At 42.3% G+C, this 12,590-nt stretch overlaps 1 protein-coding gene and 1 long non-coding RNA gene across 2 annotated transcripts in view; one reads left to right on the forward strand and one right to left on the reverse strand.

Annotated features, from left to right (window-relative positions):
* Positions 1-1,018: 1,018 nt before the first annotated feature.
* LOC112620939 lies at positions 1,019-6,434 on the reverse strand. The gene is made up of 2 exons (XR_003118626.1): positions 6,155-6,434; positions 1,019-4,702 (listed from the first exon to the last, which is right to left on the reverse strand). It is a non-coding gene; the product is annotated as an uncharacterized LOC112620939 (long non-coding RNA).
* Positions 5,551-12,590, forward strand: part of SLC26A4 (solute carrier family 26 member 4) — a 52,783-nt gene continuing 45,743 nt past the window's right edge. Inside the window, exons 1-3 of the mRNA XM_025380003.1 lie at positions 5,551-5,748; positions 6,192-6,358; positions 7,940-8,079. Of these exons, the coding sequence (XP_025235788.1) occupies positions 6,195-6,358; positions 7,940-8,079 (304 nt within the window). The 5' untranslated portion in view covers positions 5,551-5,748; positions 6,192-6,194. The remainder of the gene's footprint in view (positions 5,749-6,191; positions 6,359-7,939; positions 8,080-12,590) is intronic.

Genomic DNA, 12,590 nt, shown 5'->3' on the forward strand with positions numbered 1-12,590 from the left:
TTCACTGCTGTATCCTCAACACTTAGATAGTGTTTGATACAAGTCAAGCGCTCACTAAATACTCATGATATAAGTAAATAAATGTATGAATCAATGAATGAATAATTAAAGGAATGAATGGAATACTTAAACATCCAACTCGTGGTAACACAGCACATCAATGTTCACTTGAAACAATTCTCAAGCTTCCCTTTTCTCCCTCCATTAACAAACCACAGGTTTCATGAGATAAGATAGGCAAGGATAACTTTAAAAGTGCAATACACTTAAATAATAAGAAACTGGGAAGGGTCCTCAAATTATTCTTTGCTTAAATTATTCTATGCCATTAGTGGCTCGACATAGTGTCACAGGCCTGTAATCCCAGCTACTTCAAGGGCTGAGGTGAGACCCCCATCTCTAAAAAAGAAAAAGAAAGAAAACATCCAGGCTAAGTGTGGTTGGCTCATGCCTGTAATCTCATTTTATAATCAGCATTTTGGAAGGCTGAGGTGGAAGGATTGTTTGAGCCCAGGAGTTTGAGACCAACCTGGGTAACAAACCGAGACCCCATCTCTTGAAAAAAAAAATTCATCATTACAACAAACATTAAAAGAAACCCGGCTGGGTGTAGTGGCTCACACATGTAATCCCAGCACCCTAGGAGGACAAAGCAGGTGGATTGCTTGAGCACAGGAGTTCGAGACCAGCCTGAGCAAGATGGCAAAACCCTGTCTCTACAAAAAATATGAACATTAGCTGGGTGTGGTTGCACATGCCTGTAGTCTCAACTACTTGGGAGGCTGAGGTGGAGAATGGCTTGAGCTTTGGAGGTGAAGGTTGCAGTGAGCTGAGATAGTGTCTCTGCACTTCAGCCTGGGTGACAGAGCCAGACCCTGTTTAAAACAAACAAACACAGAAAACCCCTCAAAACCCATAACTATGGCATTATTTCATTCTAGCAATTTACTAAACCACATATCAAGTTTGCATTCATATTAAAGAAGAGGCAGATGGACTCTACTGCCTGAGAAATTTATTGAGTTATAGTTTTATTGACACTGTAAGTTGTTTAAAATTTAATGGATTGCCACATAATATTTATAAATAATTCATTTTTTGATGTTTTAAGGGTTGGATTCTCTTCTTTTAAAACTAGTTTTATTTCTACCCAATGGTTTCTCAAAATTCCATTGTTAAACAATCAATTGATCAATAATTTAACAAGTCTGGTACCTATTATTTTGTCATAATTTGTCAAGGTATTGTGTAGGGAAATAAAGAGACTAGCATTATAATCTTACTTAATAAAAATGTATACCTATGTCTGCATAGAAAGAATAAATAAAAAAGAAATAAGCAAAACACTTAATGATTATGTGGATAATGAGATAAAACGTGATTACTATTTTATACATTAATGTAGTTTCCAAATTATTTACTATAGGCACATCTTATTTTTGTAATATCATAAAATATATATATTATTTATACCTTTAGGGAACATATCTTATAACTGGAGAAGAAAATAAAGTAGCATACAGTAAACAAATAGAAAACAATTGAGTGCAAAATAAAAATAACAAAAGAACAAGAAAACAATTGAGTGCAGAACTGTATGATTACTGAGAATAAGCCCAATAAGTTGTTCAGAGAAGAAAAGATCAGAAATCCTGAATGAAAGTTCAGTTCAGTTCTCTTTTTATATAAGTATGGCAGAAATTTAGCATCTGCTATCTTGAGAAAAGTAACATGCATAATGAAATAAAAGCTCAGGATTAGGCCTGACTCAAGTGATCCTCCCGTCTCAGCTTCCCAAAGTGTTTGTATTACCCTGTGAGCCACAGCGCCCAGCCAACATGTTTGCATTCTTTTGCAATTCTTCTGATGAGAGAACATTTTAAATTGTTAAAAAAGAAAGAAAGAAAGAAAAAATGTATACCACAGTATTTTCTCTCAGACAAAAGTAATACAGCAAGATTGACTGCTCTTAAGTTAAATAAACGAAGGACTCAATTAAATCATTCTTGTAGCACACGTAGTCACTCAAAAGCATAGAGACTCTGCCAGGTGTGGTGCTGTGCGCCTGTAGTCCCAGTTATTCTGGTTATTCTGAAGGTTGAGAGTTCAAGTCCAGCCTGGGCAAAATAGCAACATCTCATCTCTAAAAAAGAAAAAAAAGGCGTAGATATACTATACATTTATGTAAATATCTATATTTTATTAATTATAGAATGCTATTAATTATAAAACTCATATTTTATGAATCACAAAATATGCTATTAAACTATAATAAATAGCAGATCATTAATTATAACATGAACCCTGATAAAATGTGAAAAATCTGTATTTTATAATCAGTGAAATAATATACACTTTTTGTGACCGTTTGGTAAATGTCTACTGCACCCCTAAATATAAGGCCATGGTACAAGCTTTTGTTCATCATTGTACCCACAGCCAGCGCAAATAATTTCCTAATAAATCCAATGAATGAATGAACAGGTGAATGCATAATCCAATGAATGAATGAACAAGTGAATGCATAATCAAACAAGGGAGTTTGTCTTACACTGCAAATGCCTAAATGATAAATAAGAAAATGCCTTTTAAAAAAGTATTTGCTGCTAAATAAGTACTGTAGAGTAACAATAATATTGTCTGACATTTATTTTTAAGTGATGCATCTATTTCTTTGGAAACAGGTCCTGAATGTGATTACAATCTGATAAATAAGAACCACCCACCTCTGTGTGAAACAGGTGAAGGTTGCCTTGTAAAGCCCAAGTGAGTAATCTAAGGTGTTTAATATCACAATTAAATAGGGTGCGGAGAGCAAGCTGTTATTTCCTCCTACTCTTCTGTTTTCAAAACAGCCAAATTCAAACGGTCTGCCTTTTACCTATGAGAAAAGCTCAGTTCAGTTGAAACTATACCCTTATAGAATCCTGTAACAGAGATACCATTCTGTTCTACCCCAGGTATTTCTGCTATAGAAAAGCATTTAACAGAAAGAAGCAATTATCTTCATCCAGACACATGCAGGACTTATTACAGTGTGATTATTGAACCAAACTCTTATACAGAGAGATGCATTTCAAATAAGAATTCTATTAGCCAAGGGCAGTTACTCTTTTGCCTCCTGTCGTTATTCAAGTATTTTCTCCTCTGTCCTTCCGCCAGCCTTACCCCACTCCTTAATCCTCTGATCCAATAAACCATTGCCAAGTTCTGGTGCAAAGTGGTTTACAGGCCTGACTGGACCAGACTAAAAGTGTTCAAAATAGCAAGCAACAAGGAGCAGAAATCCATATTAGAATGGGATATGGACTATATTTATATTTGTACAGAATGCCTTCTAATTAATTCAATAAAGAGTTGTGAGTTATGTAGGTGAGTTGCCATGGAGCTACGAATATGAGTTGATATTCTGAAATCCTAATCAGCCATCTCCAAGGTTAAGAAAAATCCTTATGTGCTCACTTGCAAAGATAATCCATAGCATACTCTTAATTGAGAAAAACAAAGCCATAGATCAAATATGTAAAGTAATTTGTAGTTTTTTACAAAGATATGTTTGGGCTGTAGATAAATCTGTTCAAAAAACATGAGAGAAGATAATAAGGGTTGAAAGGAGACACAGTGCTTGCCCTCAAGAAGTTTTTGTCTAGTGAGGGAGATGGGACTTGTATGTAAATAAAATTGTGTTTCTAAGGTAGATAGTGAGAGGTAACTTAAGAGAGGATCAGATAAGGTATGAAGAGAATCCAGAAAAGGGACTGGATTAATTCTGAACTACAGCATCAAAGAATGTTCATGCAAGAGACAGTGTTTGCACCATATCTTGAAGGTATGGGTGAGGGGATACAGAGTGAGTATATTCAGAATCTACTTTAAAACAAATACTTTCCTCTATTTTAGTAGAGTTGAGCTATACATCCAACAATAAAGAAAAAATACACACATATATACATATATGGAGAGAGATACATATTTTAGTACATGTAGCAATTTATTAATAAATGTACAGTTTAAGTCGCATGCAAAACCTTAGAGTGATAGCAAACTTCATTTTAAGATGTTTAGCAGCGTCCCCGGCCTCTACTCACTAAATCCCAGTAGCATCCCCCTAGGTGTGACAACCAAAAAATGGCTCCAGGCATTGACCTCTGGGGGCAAAAAAGCCCTTTATTAAGAACCACTGGTATACATAAGTGAAACATACACAAGACATTCCTCCCCTCTTCTCTGTATGTGAATAAAAATTGCAAAGTTCATGACCTGGATTTTCTTTTTAGGGTTCTTCTTCAGTGGTTCTTAACTTCATTGGATCAAGTAACCCTTTGAAGATCTGTTGAAAGCTGTTGACTCATTCACTTCTCAGGAAAATACATATACTGACTACTATTTCAGAGAATTTGCATCAGGGTTCTCTGGAGACGAGTTCTGAGTTCTGTTTCCAGGAGCTCGTAGAATTGTCATGGTCTGTATATTAAGGTAGGTGGGTAACCGAAGAGGTTCTGTATTTACTTCAGAACACTGATAATCAGGCGAGAATGTTCTGGTTTATCGAACCCTTCCTTCTGCCCTTCATCTTAACCATGCATTAGTTTTAGCAAAGTTTATCCCAACAGAAGACAAAGCACTGGTGAGGTAGGATAGCTCCGGCTCTTCCTCCCTCTCTTCTAGTCTTGATTTCCATGCAGTCCAGTTTATTCCTTCCCTGATTGTCCAGCAGAATGAGAAAAAAGAAAAAAACAGAGTCTAGCGGGTAAGAAAGGTCCACCTGGACGCTTGATTTGGATTGTGAAATAAAACACACACACAGGCACGCGTAGAATAGGTAGCTAAAATCTGAGTAGATCGTAAACTCTCTATATCCTCCACCCACTGAATACTCCTGAAAGACTTTCTAGAAATCCAAGGGCTTATAAATATAGAAACCTGGCCACTGCTCCTCTTCCCCATGTGGTATGAGAGCACCTGTGGCAGGCTGTGGAGTTCGCTGAATAACATAACCTAGGAGTGAAGGTCAGCACTCCCAGAGACCGAGGACCTCTTCCTCTAGGCGGGTTCTGCTCTCCTGTAAGGAGTCCCACAAGGCCCGGCCCGCCCCTGACCTTGCAGCCTGCAAGATTAGTAAATGGGGAAGAGTGAGGATCCGGGTGGCCCCTGCGTGGCAGCCAGAAAGAGTCTCAACCTTCCTGGTTCGGGAAAGGGAAGCAATGCAGAAGGGGTAGGATTTCTTTCCTGATGAGATCGGTTGGGAAAGACCGCAGCCTGTGTGTGTCTTTCCCTTCGACCAAGGTGTCTCTGTTGCTCCGTAAATAAAACGTCCCACTGCCGTCTGAGAGCGCTATAAAGGCAGCGGAAGGGGCGTCCCCGGGGCATTCCGGGCGGGGCGCAAGCAGAGACAGGTGAGTTCTCCCTGAAGATGCCCACACCGCCCGGCCCGGGCTCCCCTCCCCGGGAGGCCTCGAGGGTTGCGGATGGGACTCGTGAGGGGGCACGGAGCAGGCGGACAGGGGGCAGTACAGCCTTCTTTCTGAGACTCCGAGAGCGAACAGGCGGCTCGGAAAACAGGACGAGGGGAGAGAGTTGTTCAATAAACTGAAAGTTCTGCCGCCGGGAGGGCTGCGACAGCTGCTGGAATGTGCCTGCAGCGCCCGCCTCCTGGGGACCCTCGGAGCGCGCCCTGAGGGTTCCACGCCTGGCCCGGGGGCCTGCACCTCTCCTCCAGTGCGCTCCTGGAGCTCCGTCCGGGGTCAGGTGCGGGGAGGGAGGAACTCTCAGGGTCCCTTCCAGCCTTGCACGCGCCCTTGGTCCCTGCCCTAGCCCCTTGGTTTAAGGGAGATTTCAGGACGCGGACAGCGCCCTAGCTGCCGGCGGGAGGGGACTGGTTGGAGCTTGGGAAGCCCCCAAAGCAGGGCTCACTCTCTTCAAGTTTGGGGAACCTCGCTCAGCTGGTGCAGGCCACGGGATCCAAAGGTTCTCAGGTGCCCACTTGCAGGCTGGTCCTGCGCGCGGTGGGGCGCTTGTCGCGAGGGCCGAGGGCTGCAGGACGCGGACCAGACTCGCTGTGTTCGACTGAAGTTGGCGAGGGGCCGGGCGACAGCTAACAGGTGATCCCCTTCTTTCTGTTCCTCGCTCTTCACCTCAGATAGTCCTCCCGCACCGTATCTCCTTCCTCCTCGCTGTCCTCTGGCTAGCAGGTCATGGCAGCGCCGGGCGGCAGGTCGGAGCCGCCGCAGCTCCCCGAATACAGCTGCAGTTATGTGGTATCACGGCCGGTCTACAGCGAGCTCGCTTTCCAGCAACAGCACGAGCGGCGCCTGCAGGAGCGCAAGACGCTGCGGGAGAGCCTGGCCAAGTGCTGCAGGTAGCGGCCACGCGGGCCCGCTTGGGGAGAAGCGGAGCCGGGCGTCCACGATTTGGCGTGGGGGGAGGGCGTCCCCTGCGGGCGAGCGTGGGGTGCGGGCGGCGGAGCTCCTGCGCGCCAGCTGCTTCTCCCAGAGGCCCAACTTTGGGTCTCCAGTCCTCCACGCAGCCCTTCTGGTCGGAGGGTGACTCCATCAGTCTCGGGCCCGAATTGAACTTATCTGGGAAACTCGCCTTTGGGGAGAGTGGGTACTGGGAGCCCCATCTCTCTTTTTCCTCTCTGAAGGAAACTTGGAGTGCCCCTTGGGGTATAGTGGATCCCTGTTGCCTTCATGGGAGCTCGTTTAAATGAAATGAATAGGGAAACCCAGCTCTTGACCAGGAGGAGTCCTTGAAACCCTCAAGCTAAGTAGGCGAGCTACCATTCAGTTAGAGACCAGAATGCAAGCTAGAACCTACGGGAGCGCGGGGTGTGCCAAGTACTTCACCAGCAGGCGGTGGGACCCCTACGGAGAGCCGCCCTCAGTCTCTAAACCCAAACGTGCTGTAACTAGATGTCACGAACATCAAGAAATTAGTTTCTAAAACCTTTCATTATAGAACATTTCAAATATATGCATAAGTAGACGTAATAGTATAATGAACTCCCCACCCCCACCGTTTCTACCCATCACTCAGCCTCAACAGTGATCAACTCCAAGTTAATCTTGTTTCTTATATCGACACCTACTTGCTGCCTCCACTATTATTTTTAAGCAAATCCCGTATAGCATACTGTCTTTATGTATTTTACTGAGTATCTTTAAAGACTCTTAAAAAATATAACCACATTTCATGATCACACCTTAATATCTAAAAATAACTCCTTAATATCAAAAAATGAGTCATTGTTAAAATGTCCAATAGTCCCACAAATACCATAATTTAAAAAAAACAATTTATTCAAATCAGGAGTTACATAATACCACCTACTTTTGATATTTTTCTTTTGTCATTGAATCACGCCACTGCACTCCAGCCTGGGAGCACAGCGAGACTCCGTCTCAAAATAAAAAAAAAAAAAACAAAAAAAAACAAACAAAAAAAAAACAAAAAAAAAACTACTAAGTAGCAAGCTTTAAGGTATACATTCCTCATGCTAAGATTTTTGTAAAAACTAGCTCCAGGCTTGTATTGCCAAATACACTCAGTGTGTTTATTTTCTTTAAAGAAAATAATAATAATAAGGCACCTGGATTAGGAGTCTGAAAATTAATCTCCATTTAGAGACTCCACATCCATCAGTCTCAGGCTGGACCAGAAAATAGGTTTTTGTGTAGGAATATTTTCTCAGAGGATTAAAAAGGTGAGCAAGGGGTGGGACACTTAATCCTGTGTTTTCTAGAAGAATGCATTTAAAAGGATAGATACAGTTCTTGGCAAAAGCATGGTAAGCACTTCAGGGTTATTATTTTCCATGAAATTCTTATTCTTTTTCTAAATAGCTACAAACATCAGCAGAATTCAGCTCACAGCTTTGTGATTTGCAAATTGATTGTGACTGAGATTGGATTGAAAACCCAGTTTTCTTGCTTTTTGACAGTTGTTCAAGAAAGAGAGCCTTTGGTGTGCTAAAGACTCTCCTGCCCATCTTGGAGTGGCTGCCCAAATACCGAGTCAAGGAATGGCTGCTTAGTGACATAGTTTCGGGAGTTAGTACTGGGCTAGTGGCCACGCTGCAAGGTAAGATGTTGGTGGATTGAGAGTTCTGGTCTCCAGAAGGAGTTTAACACTTCTCCCCAGCTACCGTAGGTCTGTGACAGATGTTTGCTTACCCTTCAAGGCCTTTATCTTTCCTGTAGAGCCCCTTAGTGGAGAGAGTCACCTCTTTTCTCCTCTTCCCTAGAGTTCTCTTCCTGGGAAACTGCAGCCACACTGGGTACAGAGCTCCAATTTAGAGGCATATATTAGGCAGTGGCTTCTCAATTTTTATTGACCACAATTCACAGTAAGAAATGTGTAAAGAGTTTGAAGTCAAGGTTAAAAAAAAAAAAAGAAATATGTGTTACATCATGATATGTACATGTATATCTAAAGTTCCTGTAAAATACTTATTACAATATGCTAATTTTTCACTTAGTTCTGTTATGCTTAGGTTTTTAAAATGATGATTGAAGCACATTATTTGATATCCACACATGGATTTTTCTCATTTGTTTGTTTTGTTTTGTTTTGCTTTATAGAGACAGAGTCTTGCTCTGTCACCCAGGCTGGTGTGCAATGGTGCAATCTTGGCTCATTTGCAACCTTGGCCTGTCGGGTTCAAGTGATTCTCATGCCTCAGCCTTCTGAGTAGCTGGGACTACAGACATATGCCACCATGTCCAGCTAATTTTCGTGTTTTTAGTAGAGACGGGGTTTCACCATGTTGGCCAGGGTGGTCTGGAACTCCTAACCTCAAGTGATCCACCCGCCTTGGTATCCCAAAGTACTGAGATTACAGGTGTGAGCTACCATGTTCAGCCTCCCAAACATGGATCTTGAGGTGCAGTTTGAAACTGGCTTAAGGAAAAATAAAGGAAGCTTCCTAGCCTGGACTCCACACGAATGTTTTGTCTGCCTCTCATCCTTTTTTTAAAAAAAAATCATCCTCTTATTTTAGTCTGTGGGAAAATGTGCCAACGTAGGTGGTTATTTATTGTTTTATAAACTGAGTTCATACCATAATATTCCCATAAGCATCTTAGAAATCTGGTGTATAGTCAGTGCCTAGCAGTATGGCATTCTCATCTGTCCCCCATCCCCACCATTTCGTTTCTGCCCCACCCCCAACACCCTGACCAATTTCCCAAAGACCCTGAATCATGAAAACAGGAATGTTATTATTTATTATAATTTGTGAAACACCTAATATGTTCCAGGCGTTAGATATGCTGACATGAATAAGATGCATCCTCTGCTTCCAAGGAACTCATAGTCCAATGGAGAAAGAGATAATTCAATGTGATAAAGGGCTCCGGCAGGGGAGTGCAAATTACTTGCTAAGGGAGTGCAAATGAGGGTCGCTCAAAGCGGTCTTAGGGGATCTTGAATGGCTTCCTGGAAGTTGAATGTCAAAACTGAGTTTCCCTGATGGCTAAGTCTGAGTTTGCCAAGTGATGGGAAGTAGGGTGAGTTAGGGATGGCTTGAAAATAGACTATTTCAGAAGCTAGTAATGAATGTTGAGCAATATCGTGAGCTAAAATTTGGCTATGGAGCTTTCAAGATTGCTCAGATCAGGCCAGGTAGATGCCCTCAGAGAAGGAGGATGGCCTATGAACCCAGGGTGGAGCCTCAGCCTGATCAAGCATGTTCTTAATCACAAAGGTGGATGGGAGAGAGACTAGGATGGGCTGTGCGGTTCATAAGTTAGACAACGCCAAGTATTCTACACTGTGCTCTAAGGGCTGTGACATGGCGACACCCTGTGACTCCTGGGGGACAGGAACCATGCCTAATTCATGTTTGTTCAGCAGGTGCCTAGCACAGAGACAGGCATGTAGGAGATGTTATATTTAGTGAAAAAGATTGAATTGCATTCCTGATAATGAATCCTCTTTACATATGAAAAATGATGTTTCATGCTCCATGTCTCCCCAGTTTTCATAGGCAAGTATCTTATAAGAATTCATTTTGTTTATAAGCATGAGACACTATGCTAAGTAAGAATGTTGCCAGTTATCTCATTTAATCCTCATAACAATCCTGCTAGGTAGGTCTATTATTATTTCATTTTCAGTAGGTGAGAAATCTATTAAATCTTGCCCAGGGTCATGAAGCTGATAAGTGGTACAGCTGGGATTTTAATCCGGTGTCTATTATGTAGTTCCTTACTTTATGGGTAACATGTTTTTCTAGAAACATTATCTCTATAAAGTTATCTGCATAAGGTGAATTTCTGGGAGGTTAATCTGGCTTACTTATACATTCATTTATCATTCATTCACTTAATAAATATTTATAAACGAATTCTGTAGGCCAGGTATCCAGTCATGTGGATTCAGTGGTTCATTAACAGGCACAGGTGCTGACCTCATGGAGCTTTGTAAAATTATTTTGCGGGGTAGGGATGGGAATTAAATAAGTAGATAAATACGAAAATAATTATAGATTGCAATATCTATTGTGGTGGATTAAATATACTGTAATCGGGATTCATTTGAAAGGTCAATCTTTATTTTTATATTTTTTTGAGATAGGGTCTTGCCCTGTTGCCCAGGCTGGAGTGCAGTGGTGAGATCACAGCAGCCTTGGCCTCCTAGGCCCAGGTGATCCTCCCATCTCAGCCTCCCCAGTAGCTGGAATTACAGGCATGTGCCACCATGCTTGGCTAATTTTTGTATTTTTTGTAGAGACAGGGTTTCACCATGTTGCCCAGGCTGGTCTGGAACTCCTAGGCTCAAGTGATCTGCCTGCCTCAGCCTCCCAAACTGCTGGGATTACAGGTGTGAGCCCTTGCACCTAGCCAGGAAGGGAGGTCTATTTTAGACACAATGATCAAGGAAGACCTTACTGAGAAGGTGAAATTTAGTCAAAGACAAGAGAATGAGAAGAAGACAGCCATGTGATAAGCAGAAAAAAGAGTGTACCAGGTAAAGGTGCAAAGGCCCTGAGGCCAGAAAACTTAGTATTTTCCAGGGAGGAAGAGGAAGAATTGTAGTGTGGGTGAGTGCCTCTTTAAATATTGTGCCCTAGGCACCTCATTTGCCTCATCTATTCCTGGCCCTGTGGGGATATTGCTGTGAATTTAAGGTAGAATAGGTGTGTCAGCTTGAACCGGATGAGGCAGGCTATGAAGAGAGCTGCAAGATCTGGAATATATTGTGCAGTAAGAATTCACTGATGCATACTGATGAGTGTGGATGAAAATCACAGATGCCTCCAACGTTGTTGGCTTGAGCAACCGGGTAGATCATTACATCATTTATCTAAATGGCAAAGACAGGCTGAGGAGCAGGTTTGGGATAGGAAATCAAGTTTCCTTTTGGATATGCTAAGTTTGAGATGCAGGGGTGAGACCTCCAAGTGGAGATGCCACATAGAGAAGTGGGAGCTACTGCAAGTGTGAAGGTCAGAGGGGAGGTCTAGGCTAGACATAAAAATCAGGAAAGCATCGCTAAAGAGGTGATATTTACAAGAGTGGGAATGCCTGTGATTACCTAGGAAGAAAGGGCAGGTGTAGAAGAAAAGAGAGTCAGAGTACTTAGAGGTTAGGAAGGCAAGGAAAGGGGCAGCCAAGAACCTGAGAAAGCTGGGCTCAGGAAGTTGAAGACAAAGAACAACCAAAGGAATGTGGAATCAAAAGCCAAAAGAGAAGGTTTAAAAAAAAAAAAAAAAAAAAAGCATAGAGGGGACGAGAGTGTTGAATATGCCTGAGGGGTGGGGTATGATGAAGGATTACAGACTGCTTTTAGGAAGTTTTGCCATGAATCAGAGGGAGATAAGAGATAAAGACAGAGTGAAGGGAGAATTTGTTTTTCTCAGTATGGGAGATACTAGAACATATTTGTGAACCGATAGGAATGACCTAGTAGAAAGAGATCTGTGGTGCAAGAAGTACAGGAGAAATAACTAGAAGCAAAGTAGCAAAAAGGGGCAAGTGTGGAGGGGTTTGAGAACAGAATTAGGAGAATTACTCCTTAAAGGCAGGAGACATTTCTTCCATTTTCAAAGGAAGATAGCCCAAATGGTGCAGATGAAGACAGGTTTGAAATTTTGATGAAAAGCAACTTGGGAGCATCTCATGGATTCTGTGTTTTCGATTAAAAGCAGAATATGTCTCTTAACTTTGAGTCTGGTGGAGAAGGGTTTGGGCAGATCGAGGTAAGTAGGGGAGGTTTGAACAGTTGTCTCAAAGAAAGGAAAGGCACACCCCCTGAGGAAATGTAATTGGATCCCCAGGCAGTGTTGAGTGCCCATCTGGCACTTGTGGTCACACATTTTACATGAAATTGGTTAGCTCAGATGTAGATGCCTTCAGTTTAGTTTACCTAGCTGCTTGAAGGCTGTCATGGAAAAGGTGGATGTTTGAGGTCAGCCAAACTGGGGTTTTGCCAGACAAGAAAAGGAAGGAAGGAGAGAGTGAAAAAAGGGAGTTAAGAATATTTGCAAAATTCCATGGCATCTATGTGGGCAAAGGTGGAAGTGAAGACAGGAAGGTGCGGAGGATAGGGAGACAGTGGATCGGTTAATTGATTAGAAGCCTCATGAGCAC

Source organism: Theropithecus gelada, chromosome 3 (assembly GCF_003255815.1).
Source record: "Theropithecus gelada isolate Dixy chromosome 3, Tgel_1.0, whole genome shotgun sequence".
NCBI classification, from domain to species: Eukaryota; Metazoa; Chordata; class Mammalia; order Primates; family Cercopithecidae; genus Theropithecus; species Theropithecus gelada.